Source organism: Stylophora pistillata, chromosome 2 (genome assembly GCF_964205215.1).
Source record: "Stylophora pistillata chromosome 2, jaStyPist1.2, whole genome shotgun sequence".
NCBI lineage: Eukaryota > Metazoa > Cnidaria > Anthozoa > Scleractinia > Pocilloporidae > Stylophora > Stylophora pistillata.
Genome location: NC_142520.1, coordinates 32888869 through 32906449, shown reverse-complemented (window position 1 = coordinate 32906449; position 17581 = coordinate 32888869). Strand labels below are relative to the sequence as shown.

At 47.0% G+C, this 17581-nt stretch overlaps 1 protein-coding gene, 2 non-coding genes and 1 pseudogene across 3 annotated transcripts; 3 read left to right on the top strand and 1 right to left on the bottom strand.

Annotated features, from left to right (window-relative positions):
* Positions 1–741: 741 nt before the first annotated feature.
* Positions 742–860, bottom strand: LOC148738447 (5S ribosomal RNA). Its single transcript, XR_015997957.1, has one exon. It is a non-coding gene; the product is annotated as a 5S ribosomal RNA (ribosomal RNA).
* A 4466-nt stretch (positions 861–5326) lies between these two features.
* LOC148738446 (uncharacterized) lies at positions 5327–10813 on the top strand. Its single transcript, XM_088750390.1, has one exon. It carries the CDS (start codon positions 5629–5631, stop codon positions 7699–7701), a length of 2073 nt encoding a protein of 690 aa, XP_088606516.1. The 5' UTR covers positions 5327–5628; the 3' UTR covers positions 7702–10813.
* Positions 10814–12327: 1514 nt separating this feature from the next.
* Positions 12328–12504, top strand: LOC148738445 (U2 spliceosomal RNA; annotated as a pseudogene).
* Positions 12505–12715: 211 nt separating this feature from the next.
* Positions 12716–12879, top strand: LOC148738444 (U1 spliceosomal RNA). Its single transcript, XR_015997929.1, has one exon. It is a non-coding gene; the product is annotated as a U1 spliceosomal RNA (small nuclear RNA).
* Positions 12880–17581: the final 4702 nt, after the last annotated feature.

Genomic DNA, 17581 nt, shown 5'->3' with positions numbered 1-17581 from the left:
AGTGATTGTAAATGAAGGTGAGTTTTTCTGAGGATGTGAGTAGAGCTGTTGTAGATAGATGTGTGTGCTTTCTGCATTATTTTGTTCGTTTCTTTGCGAAAGAAAAGGAGAGGAAACCAAGCGGAGGAGTGACTGACTAACTAACCGACGGATGGACTAAGCAAAGAACGATCGATACATGGGCAAGAAAAGCATTTGTTTTAGAAACGTGAGTACATTGTCAACCATACCTGTGGCAGGCGAGGTTTTGTTGTCATGTATTTCTTATTGCGAGCGAGCGAGAGGAGGGAACGTTCGTTCCAGCGAGCGAGCGAGCAAACAAAGAGGCAGGCGAGTAAGTAAAAATGTGGAACCTTTTGCCGCTTCGCTTCGTTTCAGTCAGTTTGAATCCATCCGCCTCTATTAATCGTGGGAATGTTTTGACATGTCTTGAGTCCTTGAAAGTGCTGTAAAAGTGTGCGTGTTTTCCTATTTGTGATTAGTGGGAGCGTGCGAATGATTCGATGTCACGTACAAATGTGGAATTTGTCACAACAATGTGTTGAGATCTCGAACGCGCGCCCTCGCTCCTTCGTTTGCTCGCTCTCTTGCATTGGGAAATGATTTTGGCCACAAGCTTATTTCTCTCCTGCCTGTTATGTTAGTTTTTCTTTTAGTCCTCACTCGTCTACGGGACGCCGTGAGTATCGGAAGCGGTTTACCCGGATAAAACGTTGAGAGAGTAAGCAAAGGAAAAAATGAAGCCTACAACACGGGGTATTCCCAGGCGGTCACCCATCCAAGTACTAACCCCGCCCGACAGGGCTTAACTTCGGTGATCGGACGAGAACCGGTGCTTTCCCTGTGGTATGGTCGTAGACAAGGGAAAACAGCTGAAATTTGGCTGGTTATCGGTTATGTTTGATCTGTACTAGCCCTAATTTCGTTACTCTAACCCTAAACCCTAACATCGTTACCCTAACCCTAACCCCAAAATCGTTACCCTAACCCTAAATTTGGTAGCCTAGACCCTAACCCAAACGTCATCTCCTAGAGCCCGCGCACACCTTGAGAAGCGTCCATTTGAGGCAATATATCTCACTGGGGGTGGGGTGGGGGAGGGGGGAGTATAGAGATAAATCAAGTTTGGTAAATATTCTAAAGAACACCATCTTGTTAGTTAAGTGTATGTGGCTGGCGTCTTAAAGTTACAATGAGAAGATTACCAACCGATGAGCCACTGGGTCCGTTTTTGGGACTCGCAAGGGCTTCTGGGGGCTACCTGCTACTATCCACCATATACTGTGGGAAGGATCCCTCTACCACCCCCTTGATTGAGGGTATTGGTGGGTATCGCTTCTCGGCCTTTTGGCTAGATGAGACGTACGTTTTTGTGCTCTGTCTAGCCCTCACTAATTTGAGAAATTTGAGATTGCCTTTTGCCCCGTGGGGCCTTTCCTTATCTACTAGAAGTTTTTCGATGATGGATTTGAGCGAGAATGTTGGTTCTGCGGAGAATATTTCTACTGATAACGATGTTCCAAACGATAATGGCGACCGTGATGTTGTTAATGTTGACCCGTATGCCGTTAATGGCGAATCTTATGCATCTCGTGCTGCTCGCACAGCTGGATTGGGAGCTGTCCCACTGAATTTAGGAACTGTCCCAGTGGAAAATTTGATTCAGCAACTGCACCAAACCGAAAATCGGATGCCGCAACGTCCAAAAACGGCCTTCTTCACGCCGCATCAACAGACGTCGGCTCGATCTGTTTTTGATGCCTTTGTCGTTTCTGGGGTCGATCCGACAGAAATTTCGTGTCTACAACGGAAAATGAATGGAGAAGTGGTCGTCACTTTTAAGACGATGGAGGCAAAGGATCGTTTTCTAGGATTAAACTCGCTTTTAATCGACAGTCAACATTACGCTGTGCAAGATATTGACAGGCCATTGACATACTTAACAATTTACGATGCGCCCTTCGAGTTATCGGATTTGGCAATTATCAAGCGCTTATCGCAGTTTTGTGAAGTCATTCACTATCGCAGAGGGAAGCATAACTATGCACCCAATGTTTATAACGGCCTGAGGCACAACAGAGTTCGAATTATAAAACCCATACCAAGTTTTCTTCGATTTGGAAGAATGCAAATCTATCTGAAGCATAACGGGCAACACCCAACTTGCAGAAGGTGCAATTCGCCAGGGCATTACAGTAACGCCTGTACAAACAAAATTTGTTTCAACTGTGAAAAAACCGGGCATGAGGCGGGACAATGCCCACACCCTTTGTTCTGCTGTATTTGCAAGGAAACAGGCCATTTAGGTGCTAATTGTCACTATTCTTGGGTTTTTCCCACAGTCCAAGGTGTTCATACCGATGAAGATGAGACCGTTAATGTTGAAGATGATCAACCCGCTTCCCCCAATGTTCAATAACATTCTCCATCTGCTGCCAACACCGATGACGATCCTTTCGACGAGAACCTCCCATTAGGCACGTTTTTGCCGCCACCCACACAGTTTATTGAATCTGCCGACCTGCCTGATGTTACTGAACCTAGTCAGCCTGATGTTTCTGAACCTAGTCAACCTGACCCACAACAATCGTCTGACCCTGTAACCAAAGAACTTGCCGAACAACCGCCTGACCCTGCGCAATCTTCTCAATCGTCTTCCGCTCAATCACCGCTTATTACTTCCCAAGGCCTAATTGCTTCACTCAAATGCGCTATCACGTCATCTTCCCGCCGTACGCCCGCTAAACTCTCTACCGATTCGTCTCTTGCTTCTCTTCGAAAACCCACTCAACCAACACTTGTTTCTGGCAAATCAAGATCTTCTATTCCTGTTCTTACTGCATCCACGACACCCAGTTCTGCCGCGCCCTCGACTCCTGTAACTACTGATGAAATCGATATGGAAACCTCTCACGATCTTAAAAGAAAGTCCTCGGATCTGTCCCCAAGCCGAAAAGCCTCTCCTGCTGAGAAAAAGAAAGGAAGAAATAGAAATTCTAAGAAATCAAAGTAAGCTTTAATTATTTTTCTAGTGAGTCTTTTTTCCAAGTTCTTTCAAATTTATCACTATTAATGTTAGGGGGCTAGCAAACCCCCTTACTTACAATTTTTTATTTGACCTGATCGAGAAATCTAATTGTGATGTCTGCTTTATACAAGAAACCTTAATTCATTCTGAGCCTACCATCCAGTCTCTGTCTCGTAGATGGTTAGGCCGTAGTTTTTGGTCCCCAGCCTCTGGTAAACAAGGTGGGGTCGTTACTCTGATTTCTCCAAAATTTTCAGGCGAAGTTTTATCTTGGAAAAAAGACTCACATGGTCGTGTCGTCAGTGTTTTGATCAGGTGCAACGATGTCGATCTTAATTTAGTTAATATTTACGCTCCCACCAATCTTACCGATCGGAAACGCTTTTTTGATTCAATCCATGATTTGTTTATTCCTTCATCTGCGATCGTTATTGGCGGCGATTTCAATTGCTATAATAATGCTCTTGACAAATTCGGTGGGAATATTTCGATACATAAGGAATACGACGGTTTGAAAAATGATTTTTCGCTTGTTGACATCTGGCGTTATTTACATCCCAGAGCTAAGGAATTTACATGGTTCAACCCTTCACGGTCTATTGGGAGTCGACTTGATAAATTTCTGATTTCTAAAGATTTGTTGTCACCTGGTATTAAATGTGACATTACCCCTTGTTCAATGTCAGATCATGATTTTGTCTCTCTTGTTTTCGATATTCCCACCGGTGTCAAGCGCGGCCCAGGAGTTTGGTGTTTTAATAATTCTCTCTTGAATGATAAGACTTTTTGCTCTAGTATGGAGAAATTAATTGATGATCATATACGGTTTTTACCTTGCTTTCCGTGCCTCCAGGATTGGTGGGAGTTTTTTAAACAATCCGTTAAAGAAGAATCGATTTCTTATTCTCGCAAAAAACGAAGGCAATTACAAAGAGATCAAGTTATGCTTACAAATAAATTGATCCGTCTACGTCAACGTTTAGTTGACGGAGACAGTTCTGTCATTTCATTAATTTCTGATACCGAATGCCGTCTAAAAGCACTTCGAATTAAACAGGCCGAAGGAATAATTATTCGCAGTAAAGCTGAATGGTTAGAAGAAGGCGAACGCCCGAGCCGATATTTTTTTAATCTGCAAAAAATGAAAGCTCAGCGATCTCACATTTCTTCAGTTTATGATCCTAATGGTATTGAAATGTTCTCCCAGGAGGACATGGAAAAAGCTCATGTCGATTTTTATACTCAGCTCTTCTCTGAAGAGCCGATAGACACTGCTTTCCAAAATGATCTTTTATCCTCCCTCTCACGGAAATTAACTCCCGATCAGGCGTCATCCTGCGAAGGCGAGATGACGCTTGAAGAACTCACTTCTGCTATTAAAAATATGAATAGGAATAAGTCACCTGGCCCTGATGGCCTTTCGGTTGAATTTTATGTTAAGTTTTGGGATCGCTTGTCACCTTATTTATGTTGCGTTCTAAATGCATGTTATCAAGTTGGAGAAATGTGCGATTCGATGAAAACAAGTAACACGCGCGTTATTTTTAAGAAAGGAGATCGGAAAAATTTAAAAAATTGGCGCCCAATTTCTCTTTTAAATGTTGATTATAAGTTATGTTCAAAAGTTCTTTCTTCGCGACTCTCTAAAGTATTAGAATACATTGTTGATCCTGATCAAACATGCTCTGTGCCTGGTCGTAAAATCGCTTCAAACCTACATTTGCTTAGAGATATTTTAGATTATATCGATCGTACGAATGAAACCGGTATTTTGCTTAGTTTGGATCAAGAGAAAGCCTTTGATCGAGTTAATCGTACCTTTTTGCAAAACCTTTTACCCCAGTTTGGCTTCGGCCCGTCCTTTTGTTTTTGGATCGACACCCTATATAATGGTGCTAATATGCGAATCATTGTTAATGAATGGCTGACTGACGCGATTCCTTTGGCCCGCGGGGTCAGACAGGGGGATTCCCTGTCCCCCCTACTATATGTCTTATGTGTTGAAACCCTCGCGTGTAAAATTCGAAATAATCCCGAGATCGAAGGCTTTCTTCTTCCGGGCGCGCGTGGCCTTTCTTACAAAGTTGGAAATTATGCTGACGATACGACTTGTATTGTTAAATCTTACCGTTCCTTACAAGCTTTATTTAAAATGATTAATGTTTACGAGCGTGGCTCTGGAGCGCGTCTCAATGTTACAAAGACGGAGGCCATGTGGCTGGGAGCTTGGCGTACACGCAGCGACCAGCCACTTGGCCTCAAATGGGTATCCAAAATGAAAATTTTGGGTGTTATTTTTGCGCCAGTACCGGTCAGCGGTATCTGGGTTGAGCATGCGCTTTGAACGGCTTCTCCTCGTGGCGTCGGCCATATTGTTTGTTACTCGTTCGGAGTCTAGTTTTCCTGTTGTGATTAAAGCCTTTCACTATCTGGACGTGCCTTGGTTCATTGTGTTAACTCTCCTACTGGCGTGGTGGCAGTGTTCGGTTCTACCCAGGCCATATTTTCGCCGAAGAACGCTATTTTTCGCCTCGTCCACGTGAGCCAAAACAGTGTATCCTTCGCCGTGTCAACACGTTCCAGAGCCCTAAACGTGAATTATGGCTGCAACACACCGTGCACCGAAGCAGTGGTGCCTCTCCAAAGTGGAATCTATCAATTCCTTTGAAAACTGGAAACAAAACCTCATTTACACTCTTTCTTTGGACAGCAACTTCGCCCCCTTCCTCGCAGATGGATTCACATGGTTAAAAAAGACCAGGGGCCAGCCGCTTCGAGGTCTTCAAAACGATGGCGAATCAGTGCCATTAGCTCGTCGCCTGACAGCCCGCCAAAAAGTTAACTTCCTCGAGCTGATGTTAGGACAGATCGCCAACTATTGCCCAATTATCTCTCGTAATACTCTGGTGAAAAACTCTACATCCCTCGAGTTCATCTGGCAAACCATCAGGCAGCACTTTGGTTTCCAAGTCACCGGGGCTCAGTTCATTGACTTTTCCGAAATACACCTGGCTACTGATGAGCGCCCCGAGGATCTGTACCAGCGCCTCACAGCATTCGTAGAAGATTCATTGCTACGTGCCAACGGCTTAACCCACAATGGCCAAGCAGTGCAGGAGGATGAGGAGTTAACTCCTACACTCGAAAACTTTGTGGTCCTCACTTGGTTACGCCTCATTCACCCCAGTCTCCCACGACTGGTTAAGCAGCGTTATGGTACAGAGTTGAGATCCCGTACTCTTGCCTCGATCAAACCTGAGATCTCGCAGGCCCTCAATTCCTTACTCGAGGAAATCCGCACGTCGGATGATGCCAGAATCCTGCGTGCTGCTGTTGCAGATGATTTTCGTCGCCCTCGTCAGAGTAGCAGGGGTGTTCCTAGAGCCCGTCCCAGACAGCCCCGCCAAGACAAGGTCTGTCCTCTATGTAAACAGGTTGGCCGTTCTATGACAAACCACTTCCTCAGTCAGTGTACCTTCCTCCCCGACAGTGACAGGCGTTTCATGGTGAAAGCACGACAAATCGCCGGCATCCTTGACAATGACCAAGAAACTGAGACCAGTCCTGATTCTGATTCACCAGACCCTGACACAACATTGCCAGGCCCGGACATGGTGGCCTACCGTGTGCAGACCCGCCAGTCCCCTTACATGGATGTCTTTCATGATCATCGAGTCGTGCGCGTCACCCTCGACAGCGGTGCAACTGGAAATATGATACGCCAGTCAACCGCGAAACACCTCGGCTGTCCGATAATCTCAAGTGCCCAGTCCGTCCAACAGGCTGATGGCTCGTCTCAGCTCCAGGTGATAGGAGAAATTCGTACCACCTTCACCCGGGACCACACAAACTTCGCGTTTGAAGGTCTCGTAGTTGAGAATCTTGATGTTGAGGTACTTGCCGGTACCCCCTTTATGGAGACGAATGACATCGCTGTCCGACCCGCTAAGAGAGAGGTACTACTAGGCAATGGCTCCGCCTACACGTATGGGTCCAAATCTCCACCCAGCCCTCATGCAACCGCACGTAGAGCATTTGTCCTACGTGCCCCCGCTCCATCCCAGACAGTGTGGCCTGGAGAGTTCATGGAAGTACGTCTACCAGACGATGCTCCTTCTGACTCGGAGTACGCACTAGAGCCTCGCATCGACGCACCCAGTGCACACAATCTGAAGCCATCCCAGTTGTGGCCACAACCTGGTGTCGTTTCTAGCGTTGCCCGAGCCATACGGATTCCTAACCTATCAAGCGTACCCCGCACTCTCAAGCGCCACGAACACTTCTGCCAAGTCATCCCTGTTTTTGAGCCTCCCGAAGTCCCATCATCACCCCCACCTACTGCTCAGCGTCCGTTGCCGCCCTCCAGTACAAGTTACTCTGCATCCGTTCAGGTTGATCCAGACAACACCCTCCCCCAAACCGTTCGTGCAGACTTCCAATCACTACTTACAGAGTACGACACTGTATTTGACCCGCAATTCCCTGGGTACAATGGAGCCGCTGGCGCATACAAGGCCAAAGTCAACATGGGTCCTGTCGAACCTCCTCAACGGAAGGGTCGCCTCCCCCAATACGCACGGGATAAGCTCATCGAACTCCAGGAAAAGTTTGACGACCTAGAGAATCTTGGAGTCTTCCGCCGCCCCGAAGATGTGGGTATCACCGTTGAATAACTCAATCCATCTTTCCTTGTAAAGAAGCCTAATGGTGGTTCCCGTCTCGTCACCGCCTTTTCTGATGTGGGCAGATACAGCAAACCACAACCATCCCTGCTACCCGATGTTGACTCCACGTTACGGCTCATCGCCCAATGGTCACACATAATTGTCACTGACCTTACAAGTGCTTTCTACCAGATCCCTTTAGCCAAAGAGTCCATGAAGTACTGCGGTGTCGCCACCCCCTTTAAAGGTGTACGGGTGTATGCCCGCTCCGCTATGGGAATGCCTGGCTCAGAGACTGCTCTAGAGGAGGTTATGTGCCGTGTTCTAGGCCCCTTACTTCAAGATGGAGCCGTGGCCAAGATCGCCGATGATTTATACTGCGGGGGCAACACCCCTCAAGAGTTACTCCACAACTGGAAGAGGGTCCTGCAAGCTCTTCACAAATGCAACCTGCGTTTGTCAGCCCACAAGACCATAATCAACCCCAAGTCAACCACTATCCTTGGTTGGATTTGGTCTGCCGGTACCCTGTCTGCCAGTGCCCACCGCCTCAACACCCTCGCCACGTACCCTGTGCCACACACCGTTGGTCGTTTGAGATCGTTCATTGGTGCGTACAAAGTCCTGTCTCGTGTTATCCCACGGTGCTCTAGTTATCTAACCCCGCTGGATGCCGTCACGGCTGGACGTACTTCACAAGAATCCATCACCTGGTCTGATAGTCTCAGGGCTGCATTCCATAATGCTCAGAAGGCCCTATCCTCAGCCCTCTCTATCACCTTACCTAGACCTGAGGACCAACTATGGCTCGTCACTGATGGTGCAGTAAAGGACCCAGGAATAGGTGCCACCCTCTATGTGACGCGCAACAACAAGCTACACATCGCCGGTTTTTTCAGCGCTAAGCTGCGGGGCACTCAGACAACGTGGCTTCCATGCGAAGTAGAAGCCCTCTCCATCGCTGCTGCTACAAAGCACTTCAGTCCATACCTCATCCAGTCATCCAATAAAGCCTGTATCCTAACGGACAGTAAGCCATGCGTCCAGGCTTATGAGAAACTATGCCGCGGCGAGTTCTCCGCAAGTCCTCGCGTATCTACTTTCCTGTCAGTTGTCAGCCGCTACCAAGCCTCAGTGCGACACGTCTCCGGCGCCTCTATCCTCCAGTCAGACTTCGCGAGTCGAAATGCTGCCCCTTGTGAGAATGAAACCTATCAGATTTGCCTGTTTATCGCCTCAACCAGAGATTCTGTTGTCCGAGCCGCGACTGTCCAGGACATCCTCCAAGGCAATGCCCGCCTCCCTTTCACCAGCCGTCCGGCCTGGTTGGCCATACAGTCTGAATGCCCAGACCTACGCCGCACGCACGCACACCTTGTCCAAGGCACAAGGCCTTCCAAGAAGCTCACAAACATCAAGGACGTCAAACGCTATTTGCAGGTCGCCTCAATCGCAAGTGATGGCCTGCTTGTCGTCCAACGTCATGATCCCTTGTCACCGACCAGAGAGTGTATTATTGTCCCGCGCCAGGCCTTGGATGGCCTCTTGACAGCCCTTCACATTCAGCTCAGCCACCCTTCTTGTCACCAGTTAAAAATGGTTGCCAAACGTTATCTGTTTGCCCTCGACCTGGACAAGGCAGTCTCCCGTGTTTCTGATGGATGCCACTCCTGTGCAGCAATTCAGAGATCACCAACAGCACGAATTGACCAGTCCACTTCGCCTCCACCTGAAGCTATTGGGCAGTCCTTTGCGGCAGATGTCATAAAACGTTCTCGCCAACTTATCTTTGTACTCCGTGAAACAGTGACCTCTTACACGTCCAGTCTCTTTCTTGAGAACGAACGCCACCAAACTTTGCGTGATGCCATTATAAAGCTCTGCGTGGAAATGCGCCCCATGGATGGTCCACCTGCTGTGATCCGCACCGACCCTGCACCCGGATTCAAGGCCCTTGTCAATGATTCACTCTTAAAGAAACACAGAATCACAATTGAGCTTGGCCATGCCAAAAATCCCAACAAGAACCTCGTTGCAGAGAGAGCAGTCCAGGAATTGGAGAATGAGCTGTTACGTCAGGAGCCTCTCGGTAGTTCTGTCTCTCCCCTCACCCTTGCCGTAGCCACTTCAGCCTTAAACTCACGTATCCGTTCAAGAGGGCTTTCCTCGCGAGAAATGTGGACCCAGCGGGATCAGTTCTCAAACAAGCAGTTACCCCTCGCAGATGACCACATAATTTCCCTCCAGCATGAGCAGCGTCTCTCCAACCATCCTCACAGTGAACGTTCCAAAGCTCCTGTGCAGTCAAGGCGTCCTACCCCCCTGATCGATATTGGTGATCTTGTGTACCTTCATTCTGACCTCAACAAGTCTCGTGCTCGTGACCGCTATCTCGTTGTAGCCATTGATCCTCCATTCTGCAACATCAAAAAGTTCATTGGATCCCAGTTGCGAAGTTCATCGTACCATGTCAAGCTATCTGAGTGCTTCAAGGTCCCATCTGACTTGGGTGATCCCTTCCGTGCCTCTCCGACCCTGCGCAAACACGACTCTGATTCTGACGACGAAGATGGTCCTACTACAACGACTCACCCTCCACCCTCTTTGCCTGCCATCCCTGAGGCCATCGCAGCTTCCACACACCCACCAGTTGTCAACCCTCAGTCTTACAGTCCAGCCCCTGCCTCTCCCGTTGACCATACCATGGATGATTTCGCTACACAGTCGCCCTGCCCTGATCCTTCCCCAGTGGAGTATGCAGCCACCTCAGCGGTGCCTTCTCCACCTGCCCTACGGAGATCATCGCGCACCCGCCGTCCTCCTTCTCGTTTTGCAGATTATGACACTGAACTTTGAACACCGAACTTTGAACACTGAACTTTGACTCGCCCGCGCGTGTCAATTTGTTAGTTAGTCTTAAGTGTATTTTAAATTGTTTTTAGTTCTTGTTCCTCCTTAAAAAAAAAAAAAAAAAAAAAAAGAAAGAAGTCACGCCAGTACCGGTCAGCGGTATCTGGGTTGAGCATGCGCTTTGAACGGCTTCTCCTCGTGGCGTCGGCCATATTGTTTGTTACTCGTTCGGAGTCTAGTTTTCCTGTTGTGATTAAAGCCTTTCACTATCTGGACGTGCCTTGGTTCATTGTGTTAACTCTCCTACTGGCGTTGGTCAAAATACTGAATTTGATAATTGGCAACCTAAGCTTGAGAAACTGGAGAAACACCTCAACTTATGGAAATCTCGATCGCTCTCTCTCGTGGGACGATCTCTTATTGTCAATGTGCTAGGTCTAAGTAAGCTTCTCTATCTTTCTACAGTTTTATGTATACCGCAATGGGTTTTTTCTAAAGTTAATAATTTAATTTGGCCTTTTATTTGGGGATCTCGAATTGAAACCGTTAGCCGAGCGACTTGTTACCAACCCCTTTCTAAGGGTGGCCTCGGCGTTTCAAATTTTCAGATCAAAGGAAATTCACTTAAATTGGCTTCAGTAATTTCTAATTTAAGTAACTCTGATTCGAAATCCTTTTATCTTGCAAGATATTTTTTAGGCTCTAGACTTGCTTCTTGTCGGCCGGAGTGGCGTTCTCTTCGTGACAACTCCACTCCGAGCACACAGATTTTAACTTCTTATTACGATAAATTTCTCTCAGCTTTCACCACTCTTCGCGGGATTCTTTCCCGCAAGGAGTGGTGTGATTTTGAATTTTCCTCTAAAAAATGCTATCAAGTCCTTTTGAAAGAAAACTCTACCTCTCCAATTCTTCATTGTTTTTGGAATCCCTTTCTCCCGATTGGTTTCGATCTTGACGGTTTTTGGAAATTAGTTCGCGATGATTTTACTGAGAACTACAAAAATGACATTCTTTGGTCGATCGTGCTTCGCGCCACCAAAGTCCGCGACTCACTTAGGAATTGGGGTTATATCAACTCAGACAAATGTGCTTTTTGTTCCCGTAAAGAGACCATTGATCATTGTTTCCTTAATTGTTCTCGCGTAAAATCTGTTTGGTCCCATTTTATTCCCATTATCTCCTCGGTTCTTGATACCAGTTTCTCTTCTTCTTGTACACATGTTTTCTTTTTCCGCTGGCCCCCTGTCGATTCTAAGAATTCTCGCATAGCTCGTTTTCTCATTAAAACAATTCTTTTTGGTATTTGGAAATTTCGAAATAAATCTACCTTTCATAACGGAAATGACTATCCGGAGGGTATAACTCGATATATCCTCGGGGATATTAAAGCTAGAATCGCTTGCGATTTTTTCAGATTTCCGCTGTCCAGCTTTAAGAAGGCCTGGGAGTCCCCCTCAATTTGTGCGATTGAGGGTGACTCATACAGACTACTACTGTAAATATTAAGATTACTACATTAGTTCATTATATTAGTAAATGACTTTAAGTAATAATAATTTATTTCTAGTACATTAGATCATTATATTAGTTAATTTATTTCTAGTCACAATAGTTTAGCCCTAATCTCATCATCGTTATCATAATTAATTTATCTCTAGCCTCATCATTGTTTTTCTTAGTAATTATGAACTGAACTCTGGACTGTTTAAATAATTTAGTCAGGGCCAAGCCCACGTGCGTTAAGCACTTTTATTTTGTATCCTAGGTGGTTTATTGCAAATAAATCCTTTTCAAAACTTAAAAAATCTGTTCTTATCAGCTTAATATCTGATACGCTGCTCATTGAGTAGCTCATATATTAAACTGATTTTTGGAACTGGGCTGTGGAAAAGAGGCTTGCCTCGTCCCAGCCACGGGTTGCCTCGGTATAGCACTACCTCCGAGTGTGGCCCACTTCCCTTTTGGGGAAGACACATTTAATGGAAGGAAAAATAATGACTATAGCATTCTCTTCTGTGCACAGGAGCCCTGCAGCTCCAAAGGGAAGGCGGAAAAAGACATGACGGGCCAAGGCGGGAACTGACACTGGCTGATTTGAAGCGTGCAAAGCAGTACCACAAGGACATAGGTGAGGGAGAGTTTTACCACGGCAAGCGTATGCCTGAAAGGCATACTTACCTGACGCGGGAGGTACTGTGATCAAGGAGGCAGTCCTCTCAAGGCGAGGCCCTTTCATTGCACTTGGACTGGGTTGACCCTTGCGATTACCCCAAATGTGGGTAACTCGAGCGTATAACTTCTGGTAGTGGGGACCTGCGTTCGCGCTCGTCCCCGAAAAGCTGATGTAAAATATCTTGCCCTTAACCCCTGACTGACTAATGAATTGATCTTGATTTTGGAGTTGACCGTTAAACAGGGTGAACTGGAACTGGAATGAAGAGAGAAGAAGAGCAGCAAGGGAAAAAAGAAAGCAAAACGCCATGGAAAGAGAGACAGAGAGACAGAAGTGGCCTGCGTGTTGGCAGAGAGATTTGGAGGAATAGAAGTGATTGTAAATGAAGGTGAGTTTTTGTGAGGATGTGAGTAGAGCTGTTGTAGATAGATGTGTGTGCTTTCTGCATTATTTTGTTCGTTTCTTTGCGAAAGAAAAGGAGAGGAAACCAAGCGGAGGAGTGACTGACTAACTAACCGACGGATGGACTAAGCAAAGAACGATCGATACATGGGCAAGAAAAGCATTTGTTTTAGAAACGTGAGTACATTGTCAACCATACCTGTGGCAGGCGAGGTTTTGTTGTCATGTATTTCTTATTGTGAGCGAGCGAGAGGAGGGAACGTTCGTTCCAGCGAGCGAGCGAGCGAGCGAGCGAGCAAACAAAGAGGCAGGCGAGTAAGTAAGTCAGGTCAGACTTTTGCTTGTTGGTAAGTGTTCGCTCCTTTCCCTAGTGGTTGGGAGTTTGGTTTGTGGTGTGCTTGGTTTTGGTGAGGTCTAGTATCAGTTAAGTGAGTACCTGCCGGGAGGGAAAACTTGTGATCTTTTCCTCTCGGTCAGGTTTTTTCCTTTTTCGCTTTTGGTTTGGTCACCCATCCCTTTGCTTGTTCATTGGGTTGGGGCCGAACTTCAGGATGATTGTTTCCTTTAGTAGGACAATCGATGTGGACTGCAAGGGGCTCCCCGAGGGGATGCTTTTTCCTGAGGCAGTAAAGTTACTCCTTGAGTATTTTGATCGTGAGTCTGATCATGTTGTGGAGGCAGTGCAGGCGTGCCCTGGTCGCGTTGCCAGGGTTACTTTTGCAGCTGATGTGGCCAAGCTTTTTTTTGAAGAATTGGGCGTGGTTAAGTTAGGCGAGGTGGAGTGTAGGGTGGTTACACCTCCTCCTCCCCCACCTCAACTTACCACTGTGGTTTTGTCTTGGTTCCCTTTTGAGGGCTCCAATGAAGCGATACGTACTGCGTTGTCTGCTTTTGGCATCGTCAAGTCTGTCCGTCATCAGTCTTGGTCGGGTAGACCCTCGGTCTTTACTGGGTCTAGAATTATTCAGATGGTGGTTCAGAAAGTTATTCCACCCTTCATTGGTATTAGAGGTATACGTTGTAGGGTTTGGTACAGGGGGCAACCCCTGCAGTGCACTGTGTGCCGTAAAATAGGCCATAAGGCTGCGAGTTGCCCTTCCAAGGGCAAGTGTTTTAGGTGTTCACAGCAAGGTCATTTTGCTAGAGATTGTAAGGCCACCGTCACAGACGATGTCGAGCCATCCTCTATGCCTGAAGAGCCGCCTGCTGACAGTGCTGATGAAGCCTGCTCGCTCTCAACTGAGGCGAGTGAAGATCGTTTCACCTCTTTAAACGAGGGTGAAGAACCACTAAATGATTGTGTACCGGCAACACAGGGTTTTGCTAACCCTGTTTCTGATATGGATGTCGGAGAGACGAGCTCTGCTTCTCGGAAGCGTTCAGCCTCCCCAGCTCCCACTTCTGCTAATAACACTGTCAAGAGGACCCAACAGGCCCCACCCACTGATTCTGCTGCTGCAGCCAAGCCTATTGCTGTTACTCCTTCAGAACTTTCCGCTGCTTTCTTAAAGGACCCGCTGCTTCGCACTTCTCCATCTGAGGAACGCGTTTTTTTGGCCGAGATTGCGGTGTTACATCACCTGCCTGCTCCTGCTGGTAAAGATATTTCCGTTTGGTACTCTGATCCGAGATATGTTTTTGAACAGCGTGAAGTTTCTACTGCCTTTAGGCTTTACCGGTCACTTAAAAAATCTAAAGAACCAAAATAAAATATAAAATTAACTTAGGCTTAATAAGAAAAACTAAAAGAAAACTTAGTTAAGTTTTGAGCGGGTGTGTTTAATTTCTGGGTGTGTGTGTGTTAATTTTTAAGTGAGGTGGGGTTCGATTCCCCAGCGAGTTTGGCGTCTGGTGACCCTCGTTTTTGGTGGTCCCCTTCCCTAAGGCATTGCACGTAAGCCAATGGGTTGGGATTAGACATGTAGGTCGGCGGGATTGCACCTCCCTTCATCGGGGCCCGGCCGTCCACCTTAAACATAAAAAAAAAACTTACCTGACGCGGGATTTTTCCTTTGCTGTGGGCAAGTGTTCATCCAAAACCTCTTTGTGGGCAAGGATTTCGTAAGTATCACTTACTACTTAATTCAAGTTGACTGTGCTAAGTACCTGCCGGGAGGGAACGCCAGTCTTTTTTTCTCTTGTTTGTTCGTCACCCATCCACTTTCCAACTTTTTTGGGTGGATCCGAACTTCGTTTTTGCCAGTTGTTTTGTGGGGCTTTAGGGCGTTGCCCTATCCTCCTTTATGCCTCCCAACATGGTTTCTCGTGTTTCTTTCACCCGGACGATTGACATCAATCTCAGCCCGGTTCCCCGGGGTACAAACCGATTTGAAATATTTAATGGTTTGTACGATTATTTTGAGGCAATGTCTTACCACAAGGTGGTGTCTATACAAGAGTGCCCTGGCCGTATGGCCAGAGTGACTTTTGAGGCAGGGGGTGAAACTTCTAAAAAGTATTTTGAGGACGAGGGAAAGGTGATCTTTCTTGGAGTGGAGTGTCCGGTGGTCGTGCCGCCCCCTCCCCCTCCTCCAGTTACTACTGTTGTTGTGTACTGGTACCCTTATGAAGGTCCGGATAGTGCTGTTGAGTCCGCCCTTTCTGCTTTTGGCACAGTCATGGGGGTGAGGAATCAATCCTGGTCTGGTCGACCCTCCGTCTCCACTGGTTCTAAAGTGGCGAAAATGGTGTTAAAAAAGGAAATCCCTCGCTTCATCACCATCAATGGGGTACGTTGTAAAGTGTGGTATAAGGGGCAGCCACTCCGCTGCGATATTTGTAGGAGTGAGGAGCATAAGGCTGCAACTTGCCCAGCTAGAGGGAAATGCCTTCGCTGTCTTCAGCCTGGCCACCATGCTCGACAATGCCCAACTGTGACTGTATGGGGCACTGAGGCTGTCCCAAGCGTCCCTGGAGGTACCACTGTCCCTTCCGTTCCAGCTCCTGAATTAGGAGATGAGGCCTTGAACGGTGTTGTTTTTGAGGATTCTATGCAGATTGATGTCCTCAATCAAGCTCCCCCTCCACCCCCTGGTGATGATAGTGGCATTGTGGACTGGTCTGAGGTTGTGGTGGAGGGTGAGGACCTCCCCCCTCCTCCTGATCTTACCAACTTAAATACTTTAGGTATTATTGAAAATAATTTAGGTAATGAAAGTAGTGAAAGTAGCGCAAATGCTACCAACTTAAATAATAATGGAATTACTGAAAATAATGTAGATAATGAAAGTGGGGAAAGTAGCGCAAACGCTACCAACATAAATAGTAATGATACTTTAGTAAATAATTCTAGTTATATTAGTGATAACGTGTTGACTCCGGGTGGTAACTTGGCTGTTGTCTTGGAACCAGTTCGGGTCGAGCCTCCTGTGGCTAGGACTTTGAACGTGCTTCCTTCTTCTGATAGTGACACTGACACTCAGGATGAGTCTGAATTGCCTCATGCCTCTGCTCCTCTCATAAGCTCATCATCTGCTACTCCAGATGAACTTTCTGACTCTGGGCGTTCGAGGTCACGTAGTCCTTTGAAAAGGTCTACTAAGATTTCTGGCAAACACTCTTTTCCTAACCGTCTTATGGATGCGGCCACGTTGTCTGCTCATCCGGGTGTCTCTAAAAAGAAAAAGTGATGGGTCTTTCTTCATTCCCTTTAATTATGGCCTTGTCTCTGCTTACCTTAAATGTCAATGGTATCAGAGACCGATCTAAGCGTGATGGTCTCGTGCAATGGTTGCGATCTCTCCCGGTGAAGGTGGATGTTATCTGCCTTCAGGAGACTCATTGTGTTACCTTAGCTGAATGTTCGTCGTGGTTCTCCTCTTCTGGTTTTTTGTCTGTGCTAGCTCCTGGTTCTATTCACTCTTGTGGGTGTGTTGTTCTCTATCGTCCTTCTATCTCTCTTCTTAATTCTTGGTCTGCGGATGGTCGTTTTTTACAATGTGAATTTTCGTTTCACGATAAAATTTTCAGAGTGGTCTGTGTCTATGCTCCTAATCGCAACCCTGCACGAGACCTGTTTTTTGATGGCCTGCATTCAAAGATCGACCCATCTATCCCAACGGTCCTGGCTGGAGACTTTAATGCCGTTTTTGATAGGGCTCGTGATAGGCGTGGCCCTGACCAGGCCTCCTTGTCTAGAGATAGTTCGCCCTCACTTGGCCACCTTTTCGAGGCATGCTGCGTCACCGATATCTGGCGGTACCTCCACCCCACTACTCCGGGGTACACCTGGACCAGGTGGGACGGGAGTTTGGCGTCGCGTATCGACCTGTTTGGGGTCCCTTTTGCGTGGGTTCCATCAGTGTCTTCTTGCTCTGTATATGTTTGTCCGTTCTCGGATCATCGTGGTTTGTGTTTGTCGTTGTCCGTTCCCGACGTCGTCCCACCTGGCCCAGGTTACTGGAAGTTGAACGTGTCTATCCTTGACGATCCGGACTACCAGCAGCTCGTCCGAGACGAATG

Bases quoted from the DNA above. Each gene is read 5' to 3' on its own strand.
- LOC148738446 (XM_088750390.1), top strand. From the start codon at position 5,629: ATGGCTGCAACACACCGTGCACCGAAGCAGTGGTGCCTCTCCAAAGTG.